General features: G+C 44.3%; 2 protein-coding genes across 2 annotated transcripts; one reads left to right on the top strand and one right to left on the bottom strand.

Annotated features, from left to right (window-relative positions):
* Nucleotides 1-546: 546 nt before the first annotated feature.
* Nucleotides 547-24,741, bottom strand: NFS1 (NFS1 cysteine desulfurase). Its single transcript, XM_059133360.1, has 13 exons — nt 24,607-24,741; nt 23,877-23,986; nt 23,050-23,166; nt 20,835-20,918; nt 14,276-14,428; nt 10,587-10,680; nt 9,740-9,874; nt 6,808-6,965; nt 6,277-6,382; nt 6,116-6,197; nt 5,374-5,457; nt 4,709-4,798; nt 547-1,220 (listed from the first exon to the last, which is right to left on the bottom strand). Exons 1-13 carry the CDS (start codon nt 24,701-24,703, stop codon nt 1,157-1,159), a joined length of 1,374 nt encoding a protein of 457 aa, XP_058989343.1. The 5' UTR covers nt 24,704-24,741; the 3' UTR covers nt 547-1,156.
* ROMO1 (reactive oxygen species modulator 1) lies at nt 24,736-26,425 on the top strand. The gene is made up of 3 exons (XM_059133361.1): nt 24,736-24,866; nt 25,056-25,186; nt 26,233-26,425. The coding sequence occupies exons 2-3, from the start codon at nt 25,056-25,058 to the stop codon at nt 26,339-26,341; spliced, it is 240 nt and encodes a 79-aa protein (XP_058989344.1). The 5' UTR covers nt 24,736-24,866; the 3' UTR covers nt 26,342-26,425.
* The last annotated feature ends 468 nt before the right edge of the window (nt 26,426-26,893 follow it).

The raw sequence follows: 26,893 nt of genomic DNA, 5'->3' as shown, positions 1-26,893 counted from the left end.
TTATTTATTTGACACAGAGAGAGAGAGGGAAAGAGAGAATGTGTGTTAGTATAAGCAGGGGGAGTGGCAGGCAGAAGAAGCAGCAGACTCCCAGTGGAGCAAGGAGCCTGATGAGGGGCTTGATCCCAGGACCCCGGGACCATGACCCAAGCCGAAGGCAGACGCTTAAACGAATGAGCCACCCAGGTGCCCCTGAAAATCACGTTTTTGCTTATGTAATATCTCCTTCAAAAGTTACCTACAAGGTGCCTGGGTGGCTCAGTTGGTTAAGCGACTACCTTCAGTTCAGGTCATGATCTCGGAGTCCTGGGATCAAGTCCCGCATCGGGCTCCCAGCTCCATGGGGAGTCCGCTTCTCCCTCCGACCTTCGCAGCTCTCATGTTCTCTCTCACTCTCAAATGAATAAATAAAATCTTTTTAAAAAATAAAAGTAAATAAAAATTTAAAAAGTCATCTACAGGAATAAAGTGGTGTGGTAGTTTGCTCCCGGTTCCCAAGGACAGGTTGAAATTTTCTCTGAGATTTTCATAAAGTCACAAATTAAATAGAGGAAGGTGATTTTATTTCTCTAATCTGCAAATTAACAATTTTTAAAAAGAAACATAAATTATTAGAATAGTGGGTGGAGTCATAGATATTTCTAGCTCCATTCGGTCAAAAAAAATGAAGAGGGACAAGAACAGGAGATAAGCCTTCTAAGAAACTTGCTTCAGTCTATAATCAACATGAAGAGGTGGACTGTGGAGACAAAAAAGAAATTAAATAGTAGATTATGCTTGTTCCTGAAGGAATCAGTCTTGCTGAGCAGTAGTAATAATTCAAAATGTCCACACAAAGCACTGAGGTCTCTGAACAAAGAACCTTCTTCCAGTTGCTCTGGCTCTCCACACCAAGAACATCCATTCACTGTAAGACAAGAGGACTCCTGGAGAGAAATGGTGAGTGTTCCCCACCAAAGGAGCTGAGGCTCAGGAAAGATATTTTGTGTTTCTATTTTGGGTTGATGGTGGCCTGATGCTGAAGTCAACTGGGCTACAACAATTCTGGTTTGAACATGAAACACCCACTGGGTATAACAAGGTACCCAGATGTTCATGGCTTGGTGAGGCAGGAGGAAGCAAGGTTGGCACAAAGTCAGAGGCCCAGCCCATTCTTCTAGTGTTGGGTCCACTTGATGCTCTTGAGATCAATGCCATCCTGCACCATCTCCCAGAGAGGGCTGCCAAGGAAAAGAGACATTGGGTGAGTAAGGGCTTAGATAGGAAAAAAAATAACATTGCTCTCTGACCCTTCAGTCCTGAATTATCTCCATCTATTCTTCTCACTCCATTTTCTTGCCCTGAAAGACCCAACATGGTGGTTAGCAAGTCTTTCCCAACTCTCTCTCTTTAAAGATTTTATTTATTTATTTGAGAGAGAGAAAGAGAGCACGAGCAGGGGGGAGGGTGAGAGGGAGAGGGTGAAGCAGACTTCCTGCTGAGCAGGAAGCCTGATGTGAGACTCAATCCCAGGACCCTAAGATAGTGACCTGAGCTAAAGTCAAATGCTTAACCAACTGAGCCACCCAGGTGCCCTCCCAGCTCTCTTTGAACCCTTGTCAGCTCTAGCAGATCCATAGCTGCCAACAAACAATAACTGAGTACCCCAGGCTCAGCTCCAGTGGGGCCAAGCCAGTGGCATAAGGTTGTGGTTATATTCAAGAAGCTCTCATCCCATTCGTGAGAGACTATGGACACATTTTCCCTGGTGGAACCAAGACCACTGGAACTGTGTAAGCAGCAAGTTTCAGCCTCTACTCATCCCCATCACACAAGAACCACTTTCAACACTTCTCTCTGGTTTTTGCTCTACTTCTCAGTTAGTTCTAGACCTTAGTCCTAAATTACCTAGGTATATAGCAATCGTAACCAATTCCTATCAGGCTCATCTCCCCAGAGTTGGACTGTGCTTCCAACATCCCTGGTTCCAATTCAAAAGTACCTCTTGGATATTAGACCTGAACATCCCATCTCACACAAGAACTACTGCTGATAAATCTACTAAGCTCCGATTCCCTTCAGCTTCAATGTCTTAGATGATATTCCCAGAACAGATATTACCTTAATGTGTTATGACTATGAGATTCTGGTTTGGATTTTCCCAGTTAATCTTCTTCTACCCAATTTCATTCTGTTCTTGCCTCATCTCTCTCCTTTATGTCATGCATTCCCAGCATGCCTTTTTTTCTTTAAGATTTTATGTATTTATTTATTTATTTGACAGACAGAGAGCACAAGTAGGTAGAACAGCAGGCAGAGGGAGAGGGAGAAGCAGGCTCTCCCCTGAGAGAGGAGCCCGATGTGGAACTAGAACCCAGGACCCTGGGATCATGGCCTAAGCCGAAGGCAGCCACTTAAGCGACTGAGCCACCCAGACACCCACCAGCATGCCTTTCTATTTATGACATTTTCCATGGCTTCTAAAGTTAGCCATCTCCTTTCTGTCCTTTCTCTTAAGAGATCACTTACTGTCATAGACGTACATTATAAAGCTTCAGCTGAGGGCTAATAAGACCAGGCTGAATTTAGTTTGTAATGGTCAGAAGAAATAGGGTGGAGACACTGAAGCCACAGATACGAAGAAAAAGGCTTTGCAGTATGGTCTGTGGAAATGCCCCTTCAGTGTGCCAGAGAGTACCAAAAGCCAAGCCAAGGAGGAATCTTTTTTTTTTTTTTTTAAGATTTTATTTATTTATTTGACAGAAATCACAAGTAGGCAGAGAGAGAGGAGGAAGCAGGCTCCCCACTGAGCAGAGAGCCTGATGCCGGGCTCCATCCCAGGACTCTGGGATCAGAACCTGAGCTGAAGCCAGAGGCTTTAACCCACTGAGCCACCTAGGCGCCCCAACCAAGGAGGAATCTTAAGCCTAAGAAAACTAAGCAACCTGTAGATATTTAAGCAATACAACTAGACATTGGGAAGGAAAATCCAGAGCCCAGAAAGGCCTAGTAAAGTTCATAAAGGGAAGAAGGGAGTATATCCAAACTTCCTCACTCAATAACTAGACCAAGAGAATCCTGAAAGTTGAATTTAAGCAGAATAGAGTCAGACTCTGAAAAACTCCAGAGGCCTCAATGTCCCCTCAATGTTGGAGGAAGTGGAGCTCTACAGCTACTATGGGAAGCCCTGGTGGCAACAGCTGACAAAGCATCTCTTGACCTTGTTTATAAAGCATCTTTACAAAGAGCACTCTTAGTAGTTCCCAACCTTTTGTTGAGAATTTGATGAAAACTATGAACTTGCTTTCAAAAAAAAAAGCAAAACAACACAATATTTAGAATAAAATTTCAGGGCTATCATGTGCCTCCTAAAGTTGAGCCACAGAATCCAAATTAAGAATCCTCGGGCGATGGGGCCCCTGGGTGGCTCAGTGGTTAAAGCCTCTGCCTTTAGCTCAGGTCATGATCCCAGGGTCCTGTGATTGAGCCCTGCATTGGGCTCTCTGCTCCATGGGTAACCTGCTTCCTCCTCTCTCTCTGTCTGTCTCTCTGCCTACTTGTGATCTCTGTCAAATAAATAAATAAAATCTTTAAAAAACAAACAAACAAACAAACAAAAGATCCCAGGGTGCCTGGGTGGTTCAGTTAAGTGTCTGCCTTTGGCTCAGGTCATGATCCCAGGGCTCGGCAGGAGGCCAGCTTCTCCCTCTCCCACTCCCCCTGCTTCTGTTCCCTTTCTCGCTGTGTCTCTCTCTGTCAAATAAATAAATAAAATCTTTTTTTTTTTTTTTAGATTATTTATTTATTTATTTGAGAGAGAGAGATCACAAGCAGGCAGAGAGGCAGACAGAGAGAGAGGAGGAAGCAGGCTCCCTGCTGAGCAGAGAGCCCGATGCGGGCCTCAATCCCAGGACCCTGAGACCATGACCCGAACCGAAGGCAGCGGCTTAACCCACTGAGCTACCCAGGCACCCTAAATAAATAAAATCTTAAAAAAAAAAATTAAGAATCCCTATTTTTTTAAGAGCTGTCAAATAAATAAATAAAATCTTTTAAAAAAATCAGAATCCCTAATTTTCTTTTTAAATAGGGATTCTGAATTTTTTTTAAAGATTTTATTTATTTATTCGACAGCAAGAGAGATCACAAGTAGGCAGAGAGTCAGGCAGAGAGAGAGGGGGAAACAGGATCCCTGCTGAGCACAGAGCCCAATGCGGGACTCGATCCCAGGACCCCGAGTTCATGACCTGAGCCGAAGGCAGAGGCTTAACCCACTGAGCCACCCAGGCGCCCCAAAAATTCCTATCTTGAAGGGAATTTATCTCTACTTAGTCTACAAATCACTAATTTTGTATTGATAATAATACTATAATAATGAAAAACATCTGAATTTATGTAGTTCTTTAGTTTTTAAAAACTCTTTGTCCTATTCTGAAAACAAGTAGCCAAGATCATCCACTACCAGGTTTTGTGGAACTTTTATTTATTTATTTATTTATTTAGTAAGCTCCATACCGAATGTGGGGCTTGAACTCACTGCCTCAATATCACGAATCACATGGTCTACCAACTAAGCCAGCCAGGGTCCCCAACTCTGTGGAACTTCTAAGTCCTAAAATCCAAGTATTCTCAAAGGCTGGTTTGTGGCAGGGTGAACACACAGCCTGAGGACAAGAGAGGAGCCAGCATTACAATCTCTTTCAAAGGCTCTCTGCTACATAGTGCATACCTCATTTCTCGAAGACGCTTCACATGGTGAATGCACTTCTCCACTGTGTAGTCCACTTCCTCCTCTGTGGTGAAACGGCCAATGCCAAACCTGAAAAAAGGCATAAGAGAAGAGCTCCACATCTGAACTCTGGCACCAGGGCAAATTCATTCAGCAGATACTCAATGAGGATCTATTCCACAAAAGACATGAAAGCACAAAGCCAGAGCATCTCAGAGCGTGGGTCTGTGGATCACCCACATTAGTATCACCACAGTTTTCTTTCTTTCTTTTTTTTAATTATTTGAGAGAGATAGCATGAGAGAGAGAACATGAAGGGTGGGGGATGTCAAAGAGAGAAGCAGACTCCCCGCTGAGCAGTGAGCCCAAAGTAGGACTCAATCCCTGGACTCAATGGTCATGACCTGAGCTGAAGGCAGTCGCTTAACCAACTGAGCCACCCAGGCGCCCACCAGTCCTAGTGAATCAGAATCTCTGAGTGTGGGACTCAGAAAACTTCACAAATTTCCCAAGTGATACTCAATGAAGTCTGAGAGCTGCTGCTCTAGCAACTTTCAAGAAGAATCAGGAAGGGATAAGGAAAACAAATCTGAGGAGACTATAATAGGAGATGCATAACATGAAAGAGGATGCTTTTCATAAATGTTGCCTCTCAACTGACTGACCTGATAGAAGAGTGAGCTAAATCCTCATCAGTGCCAATCGCTCGGAGGACATAAGAGGGCTCCAGGGATGCAGAGGTGCAGGCACTGAGGAGAAAAACAAGGAGGCTTGCTCAGTTCATCATCAATGTCTGCTTTTAGCCACAAACCTCTTGATCCCACCCCCAGGTTCCTGAAGTCAGTGCATGGAGATAATAGAGACATTCTCATCTGGTAGAGCCAAAGGGCCTGATGCTGCCTCCATTTTCTGGAATGTGACCTACCTCCTCTGGCCCTTGTGGAGGATATCCTCCTTGAGCAAGGACATTACCAAAGCACAACAGAACACGACACCACGTGAGCTGGGTCTGACCAGCAGAAACAGCGGAGAACCAAGTGCTCACTCCCCTAGGATTGAACACACCATCAGTACCAGCCTAGAAGGCAGCTAAACCCTCGGTGGTCTTTCGAGCATCATTCAGTTCTGGAGGTCTGTAACAGAACTGCCAGTGTAACACAGAACAGATGCATGCATCTCCTGGGGCCACAAAAGGCACAAAATTCTACCCCAGGAAGCCCTCTTATGGTGGCAAACTTCAGCAAGTGGCAAGCCAGCTAAAAAATCAGCACTTATAAAATACCTCTACTTAACCAAGAGCTCTTGTGCGTGTCATCTCCACACTAGGAAGCTTAATAATCTGTTATACCACTTAGAGGCCAGGCTAATGAGCCCTGTCATAGTTCTGGTCTATCCAGTCCAACTCACCTCCCTGAGGATAAGGCGACATCCTTGAGTGCCATCAGCAGACTCTCCCCCTCCACATATGCAAAGGAGAGGTTGATACAGCCTGGAGAGAGAATTACTATGAAAGGAGGTTCAAAGACTCAGACTCTTCCAGAACGGGGATGGAAAGGGCATGTTCATACCTGGGTAATGGTGCTCAGGGTCCCCATTCATCACCACATCTGGAAGGCTCTTCATTATCTTCTGTGTGAGCCGCTCTGCTAACTTGGAGATCCGCTTATGGTCGTACTGAGGAGCAGGTAATGGAAGACTAAGCATAGTGACCAATAACAGCTCAGAAACACACAAGATGAGGAGTCCTTTCCCTGTGCTCAGAAGTGATTGGGCATCAGACCCACCTATCATCCCATATTACCCATGGAGACCACTGTATCCTCAGCACAGAGCACAGTACCTGGCATGCAAAGCTGTCCCATAACTGGACTCATGGTTCCAATAAGCTAGAAATAAATGAGCTGATAACTACTAAAAGGACCCATATTTTGAAGCCCATAACACCTCCCTCAGAACAAGATGCCAGCAGCCCTGGGACAAGGACAGATTTTCTAAATCTCCTCTTCCGGCAGAGATCTGACTCAGTTGTGCTGAGAAGCCTCTAATGGGAGACCCAGCACAGGGCAAGAAGTTCAGGAAGGGAACTGCTCTCCCCATACCTCCATCTCTTGCTGTGCCACCTCACATGCGGCCCCCAGCCCCACCACCAAGGGCGTGGGCACTGTCCCAGACCGCATACCCCGCTCCTGCCCCCCTCCACTCTGCAGGGCCTCCACACGCACACGGGGCCGGCGGCGAATGTAGATGGCACCAACCCCTGGGAAACAAAGTTTGTTACAAAAGAGAATAAAAGAAAAACGCGAGTGAAACAAACTATCACTTTTAAAAGGAGTCAAAATATTCTTTCAACTTTTCTGTAAGCTTGAAACTTTTCAAAGTAAAAAAAAAAGTGGAGGAAAGGGAGAAACAACAGTAAAAGCATAATATTTATAAAAATTATTTACCATCACGAAGGTAATTACTAAGAGTAATGACCACATGGTTTAAAGTAGCTCCCTATGCACATCTGAAATGAGATCATACAACTCATCATTATTCTTAAGAGCGAAATAACCAGAAACAACTCAGATATTCATCATCAAGGGAATGGGCAAATAAATTATGATACAGTCAACACAGAGAAATACAAAGCTGGTGTATACAAGAAAAAGGAAGCACCTTGTGTACTGCTACTCTAAAATCGCCAAGGTGCATTGTTAGAAAACAAACAGGTGAAATCTAAATAAAGTCTGTACTTTACATTTAAAAAAAATACATTATTAGGTGAAAAAAGGAAGATGCAGAACAATGAGTATACTATGCTATTTTTTGAGTAAAAACAGAGAAGGAGGAGGGGTTAATATATATATATATATTTGCAAAAGCATAGAATAATTCTAGAAAAATATTCAAAAAACAGCCTCCCCAGAGGAGAACTACATTAATGGCAAAAAGAGGTGACAGACTTTCTGGCATTGTACTTTTTTATAGCTTTTCAATTTGGAACCATGCAAATATATTACCTTGTCTAAAGAGAATAAAAAAAATTTTAAGATTGATTTATTCATTTGAGAAAGAGAAAGAGCAGAGGGAAGAATGAGAGGGAGAAGTGGACTCCCTGGTGAGCAGGGAGCCTGACATGGGGCTTGATCCTAGGACCCTCGGATCATGACCTGAGCCGAAGGCAGGTGCTTAACTGACTAAGCCACCCAGGAGCCCCCAGAATAAAATTGTTTAAAAAGGGGCAGGTAGGGGCACCTGGGAGGCTCAAATGTTAAGCGTCTGCCTTTGGCTTAGGTCATGATTCCAGGATTCTGGGATAGAGCCCAATTTGGGGCTCTATCCCAGAGCTTCCTGCTCAGCAGGAAGCCTGCTTCTCCCTGTGCTTATGTTCCCCCCCCCCCTCTCTCTCTCTCTCTGTCAAATAAATAAAAAACAAATCTTGAAAAAGAAAGAAAGACAGGCACCTGAGTGGCTCAGTGGGTTAAAGCCTCTGCCTTCAGCTCAGGTCATGATCCCAGGGTCCTTGGATTGAGCCCCACATCGGGCTCTCTGCTCAGTGGCAAGCCTGCTTCCCCGCCCCCCTGCCTGCCTCTCTGCCTACTTGTGATTTCTATCTGTCAAACAAATAAATAAAATCTTAAAGCAAGCAAGCAAGCATTAAAAAAAAAAAAAAAAAACAACGGTGGGGGGCAGGTCCCTGGCTGGTTCAGTCAGTGGAACATATGACTCTCAATCTTGGGCTTTTAAGTTCAAGCCACATATTGGGTGTAGAGACTACATAAAAATAAAATCCAAAAAAAAAAAAAAAGAAAAGAAAAAAGAGAAGAAAAGAAAACAGGTCCACCTGGGTGGCTCAGTGGGTTAAGCCTCTGCCTTTAGCTTAGGTTATGGTCTCAGGATCCTGGGATCGAGCCCCACAATGGGCTCTCTGCTCAGCAGGGAGTCTGCTTCCCCCACCCCCTGCCTGACTCTCTGCTTACTTGTGATCTCTCTGTCAAAGAAATAAATAAAATCTTTAAAAACAAAAACAAAAACCAGAAACCAGAAAACAAAAAACTTTGGGGAAAAAAAACAGAGAAAGATCAGAGTGGATTTAAAAATTACCACAATCTCCCAAAGTGTATCAAAGCTTAAAAATGTATATAACTTAAGGGGCAGTTAGGTGGCTCAGTCGGATGAGTGTCTTGAACTCTTGGTTTAAGCTTGGGTTATGGACTTGGGGTTGTGGGATTGAGACCCAGGCTCTACACTCAGCAAGGAGTCTGCTGGAGATTATCTCTCCCTTCCTCTGTTCCTCCCCCTGGTTGTGCACTCTCTCTCACTGTCTTTCAAATAAATATAAATAAAATCTTTAAAATATATATATATATATATATGTGTGTATATGTTTATACACACATATACATATAACTTAAGACTTGCAAACTAACTTACAGGAATTTCATGCCAAAATATGAGCATGAATGTGCAAAGATATTCACAAAATAGTCACAGGTTTTAAACAGAGTGGCCACTTCATCTTCTTCTACACAGAACAACTTCTTAGGCAAAGATGGTAGTTACTACCAAAACTAAGGCAGTACTCCCAAATTTATGACAAAGGACCCCAGTTTTGAAATAATTTATGTAACAAACTACACTTAATTAAGAAATATTTTGGGGGCGCCTGTGTGGCTCAGTGGGATCAAGCCCTGCATCAGGCTCTCGGCTTAGCAGGGAGCCTGCTTCCCCCACCACCACCCGCCTGCCTCTCTGCCTACTTGTGATCTCTCTCTCTCTCTGTTAAATAAATAAAATCTTAAAAAAAAATAAATAAATACAATTAAAAGAAAAGAAAATATTTCATTTCCTCATCAAATATATACAGTTAACTTCAAGAGCCTACAAACAAGTGTTTCTGGTTATTGCTAAAGGACACTTGCATTCTGCAAGACACTATGAATGTAAACTTCCTCTGAGAGCAACCGTAGTCCCAAATGAGTTCAAGGAACTTCTGTCAAGGAGTTTACTGGGAGGTCTGAGAGAAGGAACTCTAGGAGAGGCTGGTACCTTTGGGACCATAGATTTTATGACCACTGATGCTCATGAGATCAATTTTCATGTCATTGACGTCAAGTGGGATTTTTCCAACAGCCTGGGCTGCATCGGTATGGAAATATACCTTTCTGGAACTGCAAATCCGCCCTAAGGAAACAATAGAAGGGAAGAATCATAGCACAATGATGGGAAGTCACCTGGCAGTGACCTGGCAATGTACCTTGAGTTCTAAGGCAAAATTGCATCTGGCACTAGCCTCTAGCCATAAAGTAAAGAACTTCTCGTTCTGTCTCTTCCTTTCTTTCCCTCTCTCCCTCCCACTCTCTCTGTCATTCTCAGCTAGCTTCCTTTACTAGAAAAAATAATACACATCACCAAATCAAAACATCCCTGATATTCTGATGCCTAAGACTCTTCTTACCTTGTTAACACAGCCTTTTGATATACCAGATTAGCTTTTAGATCTTTCTTAATTTAAAGGAAGCAAAGATTAGCAGATCTATTGGCTAATGTGCCTTAGGGGTTACAGACTGAGTCTCCAGCTGTAAGTGAGCATAATAAAGAGATGTACTGAAGTGACAAAGGTGAAAGAGGAAGAGAAGAAAGGGTGGTGTTGTGTTTTGGGCAGCAACTGCAGTTAAATGAAAAGAACAGGAAGAATACTAGACCCAGATTCAAATACTGCTATGCCATATACGGGAGGTCTTTGAACAAGGATCTGAAACTTCCTTTCCCTTAATCTCTCTCCACTGCTATGCCATACACAGATATCTCTGAACCTCCTTTTCCCTTAATCTCCCTCCCAGATCATATGGATCCCAGTGGTGGGCAAGCATCAAGGTCTACCCACAGTACTCACCTATTTCCGCAATGGGCTGCTTCACTCCAATCTCATTGTTCACAGTCATAACTGAGACCAGGCTGGTATCTGGCTGGATGGCAGACTCTAGTTCCTAAGATTATCAGGAGCAAGGAGACTATATAGATCCAACAAAATCCTCCCTAACTCAGAATGTAGGCAAGCTTAGTCTTGGAAAGGGGCCTTTTGCCACCCACTTACCAGAATGGTTAAAATAAAAATGGTAACAACCCAAAAATGCTGGCAAGGATTCAGAGAAACCGCATCATTCACACACTTGGTTATTACTATTAGTAAGAACGCAAGATGGCATAGCCATGCTGGAAAACAGTTTTGCAGTTTTTGTCTCCTACTAAACATGAAATTACCATATGGCCCAGTAATTGCACTGCTGGGCATTTATCTCAGGGAAATGAAAACAGATTCACACAAAAAACCTACACACAAGTGTTCATAGCAGCATTTGTCAAAAAAGCCCAAACCTAGAAACAATCCAGAAGTCACTCAACAGGTGTATGGTTAAACTGTGGTACTTCCACCACATGGACTATGACTCAGCAATGTGGGGGGTCGGGGGAGAAGCAGGCTCCCTGCCGAGCAAGGATCAAGATGCAGGGCTCTGGACCCTGGGATCATGACCTGAGCCGAAGGCAGAGGCTCAACCCACTGAGCCACCCAGGCGCCCCCGACTCAGCAACAGAAAGAACAAACTATTGAGTCATATAACAACCTAAATGACTTGCCAAAGACTTGTGGTAAGTAAAAAAGGCTAGTCCCAAAAGGTTACATACTTTAGGATTTCATTTATATAACATTATTGAAATGAAAAAATTAAAGAAATGGAGATCACATTAGTGGTTTTAAAAGAACAGCATGACACATCACTGTGATGATGACACTAATTTGGTGGTGGCAGTAGTTACACACACCTACACGTGATGAGTGAGTCTAAGTTAAACTGGGGAAAGGAGAAGAAGACTGGCAGACTGTGTCAATGTCAATACCCTGGTTGTGGTATTGTACTATACTTCTGTAAGATATTATCATGGGGGAAACTGGGTAAAGGGTACATGAGAGCTCTCTGTACTATTTCTCACAACCACATGTGAATCTACAATTATTTAAAAATTCAAAGTTTAGGGCGCCTGGGTGGCTCAGTGGGTTGGGCCGCTGCCTTCGGCTCAGGTCGTGATCTCGGGTTCCTGGGATCGAGTCCCGCGTTGGGCTCTCTGCTCGGCAGGGAGCCTGCTTCCCTCTATCTCCCTCTCTGCCTGCCTCTCTGTCTGCTTGTGATCTCTCTCTGTCAAATAAACAAATAAAATCTTTAAAAAAAAAAAAAAAAAAATTCAAAGTTTAATTAAAAAGAGAGAGGGAGAGAACCTTTCCTATGTAAGGTTGTCAGAGTAAGCTGCAAACAACAAAGTAAGTAACAAAAAACAAAGTTATTGGTGACAACACTGAGGAAGGGACCTCATCAGACTAAAATGTTCCTCTTAGTGGAATTATTAATCAGCCTCCCAACATCTTGCTTTCCCAGACACTGGTCTATTAGAGGGGCTCAATGTCATGTTTCTTTCAGCTTCTTGTTTGCTTCCTTCATAGCATTTATCCCAATTTCTAACTACTTCATTTATATGTTTGTTTATATGTTAACTGTCCCCTTCACTAGAATGTAAGCTCCCTGAAGACAGGAACTAAGCTTGTCTTGTTCATCCCACTATCCCTAGTGCCAAGCACTATGACATAATAAATATTATAAGGTGAAAGAAAACCAAAGCCATTAAGGAATTTAAGAAATTTAGTTCTTTAAATTATTAAATATATTTATTTATATAAATATAAAATATTAGTCGGGGTTGGAGCAGCCAAAAAGATTTCAGCAAAAGAGCAGAACTTGAGCTAAGTGGTTAGAAGAAGGAGAGAATTAAGGAAAGTGCAAAGAAAAGAAGAAGAGCTCAAAGGTGAGGGGCTATGTGAGAACAGGCCCACAGCAGGACTGGCCAGGGCCGATCAGGGAGATATGAAGGCAGTGTGAGAAGGGGCACAGTGGTCAACAATACTGAAACACTAGGTGACAACCACCATGCCTATTCTGAGACCATTATTACCCTCATATCCAAACCAGACAAAGATACCACAAGAAAACTACAGATCAGGATCCCTGATGACTATAGAAACAAAAATCCTTAACAAAACACTAGCAAACCAGATGGCTCAGTAGTTACACATCTGCCTTTTGCTGAGGTCATATTCCTAAGGTCCTGGAATCGAGCCCCGTATCAGTCTCCCTGCTCAGCCGGAAGCCTGCTTCCCCCTTTTCCACTCTCCCTCCTTCTGTTCCCTCTCTCACTGTCTCTCTCTGTCAAATAAATAAATAAAATCTTAAAAGAAAAAAAAGAAACACTAGCAAACTGGGGCACCTGGATGGCTCAGTCATTTTAGTGTCTGCCCACAACTCGGGTCATGATCCCAGAGTCCTGGGATTGAGCCCTACATCAGGCTCCCTGTTCAGTGGGGACCCTGCTTCTCCCTCTCCCACCTGCTCTTACTCTCTCTCAAGTAAATAAAATCTTTAAAAGACAAACAAAACAAAAACAGTAGCAAACCAAATCCAGCAACCTATCAAACAATGTAATATTGTAATATTAATAGAAAGCAAAACCCCCTCAATAAACACGAAAAAACTGATGAAACCAAAATGCATTCATGATAACCAAAAAAAAAAAAAAAAAAAAAAATCAACAGCCTTGGAGAACCTCTTCGATCTAATAAAGGACATTCATGCAAGAATGGCTCTGAAAAATCGACAGTTAAGATCATACTTAATGAGGAAAGCTTTCGCCCAAGATCAGGAACAAAACAAGAGTGTCTGCTCTCACCACTTCTATTCTGCTTTGTACTAGAAGTTCTTGCCAAGCAACTGGGCAAGGGGAAAAAGAAAAAAAAGGCATCCAGGTTGGAAGCAAAGTAAAACAATCTCTACTTGCAAAAGAAAGGGTTCTATCCACAAACTGCATCTCAGGATTTGACTAGGGATGCTGATACTCAAAATGTGGTGAACAACGGGTGCCTGGGTGGTTCAGTGGATTAAAGCCTCTGCCTCCAGTTCAGGTCATAATCCCAGGGTTTTGGGATTGAGCCCTCCATCAGGCTCTCTACTCAGCAGGGGGTCTGCTTCCTCCTCTCTCTCTGCCTGCCTCTTCTGTCTATTTGTGATCTTTGTCTGTCAAATAAATAAATCTTTAAAAAAAAAATGTGGTGAACAAGACGTGTGAACTCACTACGCAAAATGTACATATAAAGATATGGGCCATATAGGGAAATATTCTTCACAAAAACTATACCTCCACTTTAGAGGGATAAGAAACATCAGCACAGGGGAGGAAGAGGCCAGAGCTTTTCCATGGTGAGTGTTGATTCCCTGGCATCCTGCACACACACCCAGTGGCCCTCAGACACACCAGGAAGCATTGACAAAGCTGAGAAACAACTCCTCCAGAGAAAAAGAAGATGGTACACACTCAAGGGGAACATATGTTCATATGCTCAGTTTCTCTCCCGGGCCTATTTCTCTAAGCTTCCCCTCACCATTAGATCTAGTCCTTGAAGATCCAGCTGAAGCTGAAGACAGTTACAGGCTGAAGCCAAGCTGCTCGTATTTTGCCCCTCCTGCCAGTAGTCACTCCTACCTTCAGGTCGATGATCCCACTCTTCTTCACCGGGAGGTATGTGACCTGAAAGCCCTCAGCTTCCAGTGAACGGCAGGAATCCAAAACACATTTGTGCTCTGTCTGAGTGGTGATCAAGTGCTTTTTCCGTGACCTATAGAACCTGGCCACCCCCTAGAAATTGGTGGTGGTGGAAGGAAGGAAGGTATACTCAGATAAACAGCAAGGACTTCAATCCCACTTGAAAGAAAATGTGGGAAAGAGCTGTATGCTCCAACATCAATTCTGTGACACCAAGTGCATGTCCTACAATTCAACTGAATTCTGACACTAACTACCATGAGTTAGTACAAATCCCACAGCTTAAGGGGCTCAGTCCCATGAGACTAACTCCACTTCAGATGTTAGTCACAAGGTCCAGGTGTCACAATCCAGCTTGCAATACTTTCACCCAGCTGGCTACAAATTCAGGACTTCCACAGCCCCCCAATAATTCACCCGAATAACTCTCTGAAGTGGCTGAAAGCACTACACTATTACGGTTTTATTATAAAGGATACAATTCAGGAACAGCCAAATGGAAGAGATGCATAGGGTGAGGCTGAGGAGGGGATGGGCACAAAGTTTCCATGCCCTGTCTTTGTGAATCTAGGCATGCCACCTGCCCAGCACATCCATGGTGAACACCAACCTGGAAGATCCTCTGAGCCTTACAGTCTGTGGAGTTTTTATGGGGGTTTCATTACCAAGACATGACTGATTAAATCACTGGCCACAGGCCTGAGCTCAATCTTCAGTTCCCCTCTCCTACTCTGAGGGAAGTAGAGTCGAAAGTTCCAGCCCTCTGAACACATGTTTTATTCTTCTGGAGAGGGCAGCCAGTCCCTTGCAACCAGGAGTCCACCGTGAGTCACTTCATTACCATAAACTCAGATATGAGGGGTTTGTTATATGGGGTTTTTTTAAAAAAAGATTTTAAAAGATTTTAAAAGATTTTTTTTTAATCTTTTTTTTAAATTATTTATTTATTTGACAGACAGAGATCACAGTAGGCGGAGAAGCAGGCAGAGAAGGAGAAGGAAGCAGGCTCCCTGTTGAGCAGAGAGCCCGATGTGGGGCTCAATCCCAGGACCCTGGGACCATGACCTGAGCCGAAGGCAGAGGCTTTAACCCACTGAGTCACCCAGGTGCACCTCAAATAAATAAAATCTTAAAAAAAAAAAAAAAAAGCTGTATGCATACTCTTTAGCTATGATTCTTCATTTAGGGATTTACCTTAGGGAAATATTTCAAAAGACAGGTCAAGCTACAGAGATTAAATAATATAATCTTTAAAAAAAAATGGAAAAATTATTGCTAACTGAATTTAAATTTTTTAAAAAAGGAAAAATTAAACACATCTAACAACAGAGAAATAAAAAGTAAAATATGATAACACAACTCCATGAAAAAGAAGGTAGTTATATTAAAAATTATGAAGTTTGAGGGATGCCTGGGTGGCTCAGTCACTTAAGCATCTGACTTCAACTCAAGTCATATTCTCAGGGTCCTGAGATCGAGCCCCATGTGGCGCTCCCTGCTCAGCGGGGAGTTGGCTTCTCCCCAACCCCTGCTCCTTCTCCCGCCTTGTTCTCTCTCCCCATCTCAAATAAATAAATAAAATCTTTAAAAAAAATTGTTTTAAAGTAATAAGAAAAATAAAATGTGGTGTATCTCAATCTTGGGGTCATGAGTTTAAGCCCCACACTGGCTTCCACATCCAGCATGAAGACTATTTAAAAAAATAACAAACAAAAACCATGCAACCCAATTCCCCCAAGCTTATAATAGAGTACTACTTTAAAAGCAGAATATGGGGAGGGCGCCTGGGTGGCTCAATCACTAGCGTCTGCCTTTGGCTCAGGTCATGATCCCAGGGTCCTGGAATCGAGTCCCGCCTCGGGCTCCTTGCTTGGCAGAAAGTCTGCTTCTCCCTCTCCCTCTGCTGCTCCCCTGCTTGTGTTCACTCTCTTGCTGTGTCTCTGCCAAATAAATAAATAAAATCTTAAAAAAAAAAAAAAAAGAAAGAAAGAAAGCAGAATGTGGGGTGCCTGGATGGATCAGTCAGATAAATGTCTAATTCTTGGTTTCGGCACAGGTCATGAGCTCAGGGTTCTGGGATCAAGTCCCTCCCTGGGCTCCAAATGCTCAGTGTGCAATCTGCTGGACATTCTTTCCCCTCACTCTCCCTCCCGCTCTGCTCCCTGCCTGCACCCTCGCTGCCCTCACACTCTCTCTCTCAAATAAACAAAATCTTTAAAACGCAGAGTATAGGGGTGCCTGGGTGGCTCAGATGGTTTAGCATCTGCCTTCACCTCAATCATGATCTCTAGGTCCTAGGACAGAGCCCTGCAACAGGCTTCCTGCTCAGCAGGGAGTCTGCTTCTCTCTCTCTCCGACTGTCCCTCCCCACTGCTCATTCTAATAAATAAATAAAATCTCAAAAAAAAAAAAAAAGGCAGAATATAGGGGCACCTGGGTGGCTCAGTCGGTTAAGCTCAGGTCATGGGATCCTGGGATCTAGCCCTATGTCAGGCTCACTGTTCAGCGGGGAGTTTGCTTCTCCCTCTGTCTCTGCCTCTGCCCCTGACTTGTGCTTGCTCTCTCTCTCTCGAATAAATAAATAAATTCTTCTTCTTCTTTTTTTTTTTTTTTTTTTAAAGATTTCATCTATTTGGGAGAGAGAGAGAAAGAGTGCACAAGCAGGGAGAGCAGCAGGCAGGCAGAGGGAGAGGAAGCAGCAGGACCCTGGGATCATGACCTGAGCCGAAGGCAGACTCTTAACCAACTGAGCCACCGAGGTGCCCCAAAACAAATAAAACTGTTTTTAAAAAAAATTTAAATAAAAAAGCAGAATATAAAACTAATTAGGCCAAAATTATAACTACATAAAATTTATATGTTCTGGAGGATAAGGATCATAACAAGGAAAACATTTAAAAGTTCCCCACTCCTGGACAACCCATTCAGGACCCCTCTCACTCTAGAGAGCTTTCTTTCTTTGCTTTCTGTTCTCACCTTCACTTAATAAATTTTCACATCACTTAACAAAATAAAAAAACAGAAAAAGTTTCCCACCCCTTTCTACTCTCTCCTATCTCAATTACCCACAGTGTTGAATCCTCTAACAATAGATTTACCCATTTAGGAGACTAAGGGGAAAACTGGTTTTTGGTTTTGTTTTTTAAGATTTTATGTATTTATTTGACAGAAGAATGAGAGAGCACAAGCAGGCAGAGCAGCAAAGGGAGAGGGAGAAGCAGGCTCCCCGCTGAGCAGGGAGCCCGATTCAGGGCTTGATCCCAGGATCCTGGGATCATGATCTGAGCCGCTGGCAGTGACTTAACCAACTGAGCCACCCAGGCACCCAAGGGAAAAACTGTTACAACTATTTTTAGCAATCCTGCGCCTCTAGGTTTGAGTAGGAACAGTAGAGAGTTTCAAAGTTTTAAAAATGCTCCTCATTCCAGAAATCATCCCCATTTCTGGAGGGATCTCCACCATGGTTCTGTAGTTTCTGCATTCCAAAGGATGGACACCTTCCAGCTAGCAGAAACAGACAGATGACTCTGGAGCTCCCCTACACCCACTCTAAGCTCATAAAAACCAAAACTGGCAGCACAGTTGAGACACAAAGGTGAGACGGGGTGGAGCCAGTTGAACATAGAGCAGTACACCCTTTCTCAGAGCCTCGGTATTTACCCAAGTGATACTGGCAAGCAGGCCCAGTACAATGTGATTAAGTTGCATGAAATACCAGCATGATTACTGAGAATGGAGCTGTACTTTTGTTAGCACCAAAGACCCAAAGATAGACTGACTGATCTCAGAGTAGGTGGTGAATGTAGAGGTTGTTTTTAGACAACAGGCTTGAGCAATAGAGACCTGATCAAGGTGAAAGGGCCCACAACAACTCCCTAGCTAAAAACAGACATCATGAGACTCACCTCAATATATCCATAGGCCCGGAGTAAACAACGGGCTACTTACAACCAGGCGCAGTTGCCAATCCATCCCCATACCTCCTCACCTTCCCCTTTAACAAGTAGCCTCCACCCACTGCCTTCTTGCAGACCATCTCTCCTTTGCTCTCTTGCCCGCCACTTTCTTGGTGTGTATTCAATAAACTTCTATTGCCTTTGTTCTACCTCAGGTGAATCCTTTCACCACCTGTGAAACCAGCTTCGACCCAATCAGTTCACCCCATATTTTGGGGGCCCCCATCTGATTGAGAGAGACACCACAATGCAGTGAATGCCTGCAGAAGTACAGCAAACAATACCTCAAAATGGGAACATCTAAAGAAACAGGAGGGGCACCTGCCTGGCTCAGTCGTAGAACATGCAACTTTTGGTCTTGGGGTTATAAATTCAAGCCCTACGGTGGGTGTAGAAATTACCTTAAAATATAAAATCCTGGGGTGACTGGGTGGCTCAATCGCTTAAGTATTTGACTTTTTTTTTTTTAAGATTTATTAATTTATTTTAGGGAGAGAGCACACAATCAACTGGGGGAGGGGCAGAGAGAGAGGGAGAGAGAGAATCCTCAAGCGGACTCCCTGCTGAGTGGGGAACCTAACATGAGGTTTGATCCTAGGACTCTGAGATCATGACCTGAGCCGAAAACAAGAATCAACCGTTTAACTAAATGACCCACCCAGGCACTCCTTGGTTAAGCAACAACTCTTGATTTGGCTCAGGTCATTATTTCAGGGTTGTGAGACTGAGCCCTGTGTCAGGTTTCATTCTGGGCATGGAGCCTATTTGAGAGTCTCTCTCTCTTCCTCTGCCCTTCCTCCTCACCAACCCCCACTCGTGTGTGTTTTCTCTCTTTCAAAAAAAAAAGCAGGGGAGCCACTTGCGTGGCTCAGTCGTTAAGCATCTGCCTCTGACTTTGGCTCAGATCATGGGTTTGAGCCGCACATAGGGGTCCCTGCTCAGCAGAGAGTCTGCTTCTCCGTCTCCCACTCCCCCTGCTTGTGTTTCCTCTCTCGCTGTCTCTGTCAAATAAATAAAATCATTAAATAATATATATATTTATATGCACAAAATCCTATTTTTAAAAAAAGATTTTTATTTATTTATTTGACAGAGATCACAAGTAGGCAGAGAAGCAGAGAAAGAGGGAGAAAGCAGGCTCCCAGCCAAGCAGAGAGCCTGATGCGGGGCTCAATCCCAGGACCCTGAGATCATGACCTGAGCCAAAGGCAGAGGCTCTAACCCACTGAGCCACCCAGGTGCCACCAAATGCACAAAATCCTTAACAAATTTAAAATTTTTAAAAGGGGTACCTGGGTGACACAGTCAGTTAAACGTATTCTTGGTTGGACTCTTGGTTTCTGCTCAGATCATGATCTCTGAGTTATGGGATCAAGCCCCATGCTAGGCTCTGTGCTCAGCATGGAGTCTGTTTGGGACTTTCTCTCCCTCTGTCCCTCCCTCAACAAAATAAGTAAATCTTTTTTTTTTTTTTTTTTTTTAATAAACCTTTAAAAATAAAGAAATTGAAAAACTTGTTGCAAATAGATCTCATCAGAAAGAAAGGAAGACTGAGAGGAGGGTTAGCCCTGAAATCACATATATAAGAGTGAAGCTGGTAACCAGAAGCAGAGGAACATGCTCAACTACAAGTAGATTTGGGGCTTCACTGTAATTAGATCAAAAGGATGGTGAAGAGGCACCTAGCTGGCTCAGTCGGTACAGCGTGTAACTCTTGATCTCGGGTTTGTGAGTTGGAGCCCCACAATGGAAGTAGAAATTACTCAAAAAAACAAAATCTTAAAAGAAAAAAAAGCACTTCACTTAAAAGAAAAAAAAAGCTACTTCACTCCCTGAAGTAGCTGCCATCCAAAACACCAGTGGTTTTTTGTTTGTTTGTTTAAGATTTTAGTTATTTACCTGACACAGAGACAGCAAGAGAGGGAGCACGAGCAGGGAGAGTGGGAGAGGGAGAAGCACGCTTCCTGCTGAGCAGGGAGCCCGATGTGGGGCTCAGTGCAGGGCTGGATTCCCAGGACCCTGGGATCACCACCTGCGTGGAAGGCAAATGCTACCTAGGTGTCCCCAAACACAAATGGTTGATGGTTAAAAAGCCACCCTTTTTCATGTCCAACTACCTCACTGAACTTAGTTCAACAAGAACAAAGATTTAAGATAGAGTAGATCACAGAGGGTTGAAGGAAGCAACAGATCAGAAAGAATGTATGTCTTTTATTTTATTTATTTATTTTTAAAGATTTTATCTATTGATTTGATAGAGAGATCACAAGTAGACAGAGAGGCAGGCAGAGAGAGAGGAGGAAGCAGGCTCCCCACTGAGCAGAGAGCCCGATGCCATGCAGGGCTCAATCCCAGGACCCTGGGATTATGACCTGAGCCAAAGGCAGAGGCTTTAACCCACTGAGCCACCCAGGCGCCCCTGTGTCTTTATTTTTAAACGGGGTAGGAGTAAGTAGCTGGGAAATACATATATGAGGGCAAATGATGGAGGGACACCATCTCCCATGTCAGGAAAGCCCAGATATGCCCTCTGGTTCTCTTACCTTAATTGCTATGTTGTTAGATTCAGTAGCGCCACTAGTGAAAATAATCTCACGAGGATCAGCCCCAATCAGAGATGCTACTTGCTGAAATCCAAGAAACAGAGATAAGTAACATCAGTTTCCCAGGCAGGAGTGTAACTGCAGACATAGCTAGGACAGAGCTCTGGTTCAAGAGCAGCTCCACTGCATCCTATCAACTACCCAAGAAGCTCTGGACCCACCACAGTCAGACAGTGAGTAGATTCAATTCCATCCCAGATTTGAGGCTCTTTCCTGCCTCATATAAAATAACAATAACAATAACAACAATAATAATAATTCTTATTTTTTTAATTTTTAAAAATTTTTATTAATTATTTTTATTAACATATAATATATTATTTGCCTCAGGGGTATAGGTCTGTGAATCGTCAGGCTTACACATTTCACAGCACTCACCATATCACATACCCTCCCCAATGTCCATAACCCAACCACCCTCTCCCTTCCCCCGCCCCCAACAACCCTCAGTCTGTTTTTGCATTTTTTCTTAATTTTTTTTTTTAAGATTTTATTTATTTATTTGACAGATCACAAGTAGGCAGAGAGGCAGGTAGAGAGAGAGAAGGGAAGAAGCAGGCTCCCTGCTGAGCAGAGAGCCCTATGTGGGGCTCCATCCCAGGACTCTGGGATCGTGACCTGAGCTGAAGGCAGAGGCTTTAACCCACTGAGCCACCCAGGCACCCCCCTCAGTCTGTTTTGTGAGATTAAGAGTCTCTTATGTTTTGTCTCCCTCCCAATCTATTTGTAAATTTTTATAAGATTTTATTTATTTCTTTTTTTTACAAATTTTATTTATTTGAGAGAGAGAGAAAGAAAGAAAATGAGCAGGGATAGGGGCAGAGGGAGAGGGAGGAGCAGAATCCCCACTAAGGAGGACACTGGGATCATGACCTGAGCCGAAGGCAGAAGCTTCACTAACTGAAACCACCCAGGCTCCCCAAAGATTTTATTTTTAAGTAATCTCTACACCCATGCAGGACTCATAACCCTCACATCAAGAGTCACATGCTCTACTGACTAAGCCAGTCAGGTGCCCCTATATTGGCTTTTTAATTATTTATGTATTTATTTATTTATGATCTATTTATTTATTTGAGAGAGAGCATGTGCAAGCAAGTGAGCCCAGCAGGGAGGAGGGGCAGAGGAAGAGGGAGAGAAAATCTCAAGGGGACTCTTCACTGAGTGTGGCTGAGTGTGGAACCCAACATGGGTCTCCATTTCAAGATCCTGAGATCCTGACCAGAGTTGGAATCATGAATCAGATGTTCAACCGAGACACTCAGGAATCCCAAAATACTGGCTTTTAAAAAAAAAATTTTTAGGGGCGCCTGGGTGGCTCAGTGGGTTAAAGCCTCTGCCTTTGGCTCAGGTCATGATCCCAGGGTCCTGGGATGGAACCCCACATAAGGCTCTCCGCTCAGCAGGGAGCCTGCTTCCTCCTCTCTCTGCCTGTTTCTCTGCCTACTTGTGATCTCGGTCTGTCAAATGAATAAATGAAAATAAATAAATAAACAAAAATAATTTTTAAGGTTTTTTTTAAATTTATATGACAGAGAGAGAGAGTGCAAGCAGGGGGAGCGGCAGGGAGAGGGAGAAGCAGGCTCCCACAGAGCAGAGAGCCCGATGAGGGTCTTGATCCCAGGAGCCTGGGATCATGACCTGAGCTGAAGGCAGACAGTTAACCAACTGAGCCACCCAAGGAACTGAGTCCTGATCTCAGCTCAGGTCTTGATCTCAGGGTCATGAGTTCAAGCCTGCATCAGGCTCCACATTGGGCATGAAATCTACTTAATCTAGTTAAAAAAATAAAAGAATAAAATAAAAGGCACTTACTGAGCTTAGTATGTATAAGCATTGTGTTAATAAATACATCATCAGCAGTTTCTCACTGAATCCACACAAAAACCCTAAAGAATAGGAACTATTACAATCTCCATTTTCAATGCATGGAAATTGAGACTTAGAGAAATTAGGTAACATTCCAGAGGTCATTTAGCTAGGAAATGTAAAACCTAATAAAATCCCATCAGAGAGACTCCAAGGCCTGCTCTTTAAATCTCTTCCTGAAAGAGCCCCCAAAACATTTCCACCTCCATCCAGTGCTATCAAGTAAATGCCTCCCACAGTCCACTAAACCTCTGACATCAGAACCTCCTAGGTCTTCTATACTCACCTGGCGAGCATGTTCCATGGCTGCCTCACTCTCCCAGCCATAAGCATGTGTCCGGGAGTGTGGGTTCCCATAGTAGTTGACTAGGTAAGGGATCATGGCATCAAGCACCCGAGGATCCTGAGCACAACAGAACAGATCAGTCCCCTTGAGTCCATAGATCACTCAGGCCCCACTCCATCCCCTCAGAACTGTCCAACCTGCCTCAACACACTCCGAGCCCTTCAGACACTACCTAGATTGAACCTCAAACATTCTTCCATCCCCTTAGGTACTAAACAAATATCAGCCTAATATATGCCCACTCTCAACCCACCTTAAATCATTCTACCAGATTATTCTACCATCTCCTCAGGTAATCTACAATCATTGCCTTGTCCTTGCAGCTGTTTCTGCATCCTGCCAGGTGATGTGATCTACAAGGGCCAGCATATGACAAGAGACCACATGTTGATGAAATCTACTAATATCGAAGTGTTTATCATGTGCCAGGTTCTGTTTAAAGGGCTGCTTTATGTCTTTTAACCCATTTAATATTTGCCCAAATTCACACAGTAAGTAGCAATCCAGTTAATTCCAAAGCTGATGCTTTTATTCCTACTATAGTGCCTATACTGAAGTGACTTGACCAAGGTCAATAGCTAACAATTAGTAGAGCCATTTCTAGTTTATTACAGCTTAAACCTCCTGACTTCTGGCTCATTGCTTTTCCCAACACATACTTCACAATGGCTATCACTTCTGGAGGATCCAGTCATTTCTGTGCATTGTCACTTCTGCAATATAATTGTTATTAACAGCCTTGGGGAGAGCTGTCCCTCCATCCTTACCAGAGGAGTTGTAGCTTGCACATCCATATACAGAGGTCGCAGCTCTGACTCGGCCTGTGGAGGAGTGGCTGTAGCTGAGGGAACATCAGACTGGGTAGCATGGTCTACAACTGACCAAGGGGGAAAAAAAAAAAAAAAGAGGTATGGAGTGGCCAAGCTGAGAAAACCTATGGACACAAGGTATCCAAGACAGCAGAAGGTGAAAGCTGGATGGAGGTGAGATAAGTTGAAAGGATGCTGGGGTTGAAGCTTAATGGAAAAGAAAACAAAACATCAGAGAACTTAAGCAAACTGTAAAAGGAAGAGAGGGAGACCGTGGTCTTGGGGGGGGGGGGGGCAATATTCGAATTGCTTCGTTGGGAGCAGGGAGGGATCCGAAAAGGCAAAGCCATTTACAAGGACCGAGGAGACAGAGTAGGTTAAGATCTCCCTCAAAAATTACTGGCTGGACAACTAGCATCTCTTAAAGTTGGCCAGGAGAGGTCTGAAGACCGATCAAGCTTCCAAGGATCCGAGGGCCTGTGGGGTAGGATCTGAAGGGCGACACGGCGAAGTCAACCGATCTGAGGGCGAGCCTGAGGAAGTCTGAGGGGTGCAGCCAGAAGGCAGGGTCAGGGGTCTGGGTAACTGACGGAAGAGCGAGGCTGTGTAATATTCAGGTGCGTCGCCACGCCAAGGGGAAGGTCCGCGCCTGCAGGGACGGTGGCGGCGAGCAGGGCCCGGAGCGTACCGCGCAGGCGCAGCCCCCGAGTGGGCGCCGTGGAGTTGGGCCCCGGAGCGACCGGCACAGCCGCGGCCGCTCGCCTCCAAGCGGTTCGCAGCAGCATGGTCCCGCAGGAAGAGCCCCCCGCCCGAGGCGGCGACAGTCCTCAGCTACGGGCTCCCGGAAGTTCTGCTCCGCGCCCCGGAAACAGTTCCTCCGGTCGCGGGCGCGCTCCGCCTCGCGTTCTGTGTGAGACGTAGAGCTGAGCGACCGAACCCGCGAACGAGGTGAGGTGGGGGGCACCGCGGCGCGGGGACCCGAACACTAAGAGGGTGATGGAGTCGGGTTACACGCTTATTTTCCTCCCTGGACTTCCCCGAACCCTTGGATCCGCTCCCCACCCCTCCCCCTCCGGCCCCCGCCCTACTCGGGGCCGGCGGCTAGGCCCACACTCCCCTAACCTTCGAACCCCGCAGATGCCGGTGGCCGTGGGGCCCTACGGGCAGTCCCAGCCGAGCTGCTTCGACCGCGTGAAGATGGGCTTTGTGATGGGCTGCGCAGTGGGCATGGCGGCCGGGGCGCTCTTCGGCACCTTTTCCTGTCTCAGGTGAGGGGCGCGGGCGGTGATCTCTGGGCGGGACTACCGGACCTGCCCGTCCCGCGCCTCTTGGCCGACAGCCTGGATAGAGCCTACTTCGTTTCAGTTACCTTGCTGTCCTTTAACGAGCGAGACAGATTTCCTACTCACCTTCAGTCTGCAAGGAAAGGTTGGAACCCTCGGAGCTTGAGAATACGAGTTCTGACTCAAACTGAAAGTCAGAAATTCTGACTCTACTCCTTCTGTAACCTTAAGCACGTTGGAGTCTGGGTTTCCTTAAGTGTGGAAAGAGGTCAGTAACATCTACCTCATAGAGTTGTAAGGATCTAATCCGAGCACACGTACCAGAGAATGTGGCATATATTAAGTGCTCAATAAATGGTTGTTGCTACTGTCGTGCTATTTTTATTTCTAATTGCGCATCGTGAAACTAAGTTGAGCAATTTTACTGTCCGGCAAACAAGATATAGATACGAAGCAGATAAACTCTAAATCTACACCCTAAATGTCATTTTCACGTGTAGTAATTATTCCTTTTCCACAGTGTAAGTTACCATTTACTGAGCACTTACCCAGTGTGAATCACTGGTCTAAATGCTGCATGTGTTCTCACAACAATCCCGTGGTTATGATCCCCATTTCAGAGTTAGCACAGCCTGTAAATTGCAGAGCTGAGGCATGAACACAGATCGTCACAATCATTGCTTTAAACCGGGAAACCATCAGAAAGACAAATGTCTTTATTGGAGCGTATGGATGTTTTATACATAGATTATATCCTGGAGGTAAAAGCAAAACAAAAAATTAGTGTCTCAATCTACTTTGCATCAGTTGCCTCCCACAAACTCAAGGCAGGTCATAGGATATTCATCAGAATACCCTTATAGACCCTGATGCATTGTTTTCTTAGTTATTACCCACCTCAGGTGGGAAGATAATGTCTTGGCAGGCTTCAAGAGTAATTTACTAGGAAAACAAATTGGAAAAGGGCAGTTAATGCCATTTCTTGTATTTTTGTTCCCAGTTGGCCCCATATTCGTTTCCTCCTCTTTTAGGATCGGAATGCGGGGTCGGGAGCTGATGGGCGGAATCGGGAAAACCATGATGCAGAGTGGCGGCACATTTGGCACATTCATGGCCATCGGGATGGGCATCCGATGCTAATCAGAGCAGTGGTTGCCCAGTTCAGCTACCCCTTCTCATCAGTCCCAGCTCATGTACTATAATAAAACAAGTCTTTGAGTAGTCGGAGTGTGTTAAAGGCATTTTTTTCTTCACTTTCCACCTATAACCCATCTTAGAGAAAGGCGGGCCAATGAGTAGGTTTGTGGTCTGTTTCTTAAATCCTGTTAATCCAAAATCCATGCCTGGAACTTACTGTGGATTCTAATAAACTACTATTCAACCCCATAAGGTTGATGCTGTTCTCACCATTTTAAAGATTTATTTATTTGACAGATCACAAGGAGGTAGAGAGGCAGGCGGGGATGGGGGACAGGCTCCCCGATGAGCAGAGAGCAATGTGGGGTTCTATCCCAAGACCCTGGGATCATGACCTGAGCAGAAGGCAGAGGCTTTTTATTTTATATTTTTTTTATAAAGTAGGGTTGTTTTTTGTGTTTTTTTTAAAGATTTTATTTATTTATTTGACAGAGAGATCACAAGTAGGCAGAGAGGCAGGCAGAGAGAGAGAGAGAAGAGGAAGCAGACTCCCTG

The sequence above is a fragment of the Mustela lutreola genome, chromosome 9, assembly GCF_030435805.1.
Source record: "Mustela lutreola isolate mMusLut2 chromosome 9, mMusLut2.pri, whole genome shotgun sequence".
NCBI classification, from domain to species: Eukaryota; Metazoa; Chordata; class Mammalia; order Carnivora; family Mustelidae; genus Mustela; species Mustela lutreola.
The sequence above is the reverse complement of the archived record's forward strand: the minus strand, read 5'-3'. Positions and strand labels throughout refer to the sequence as shown.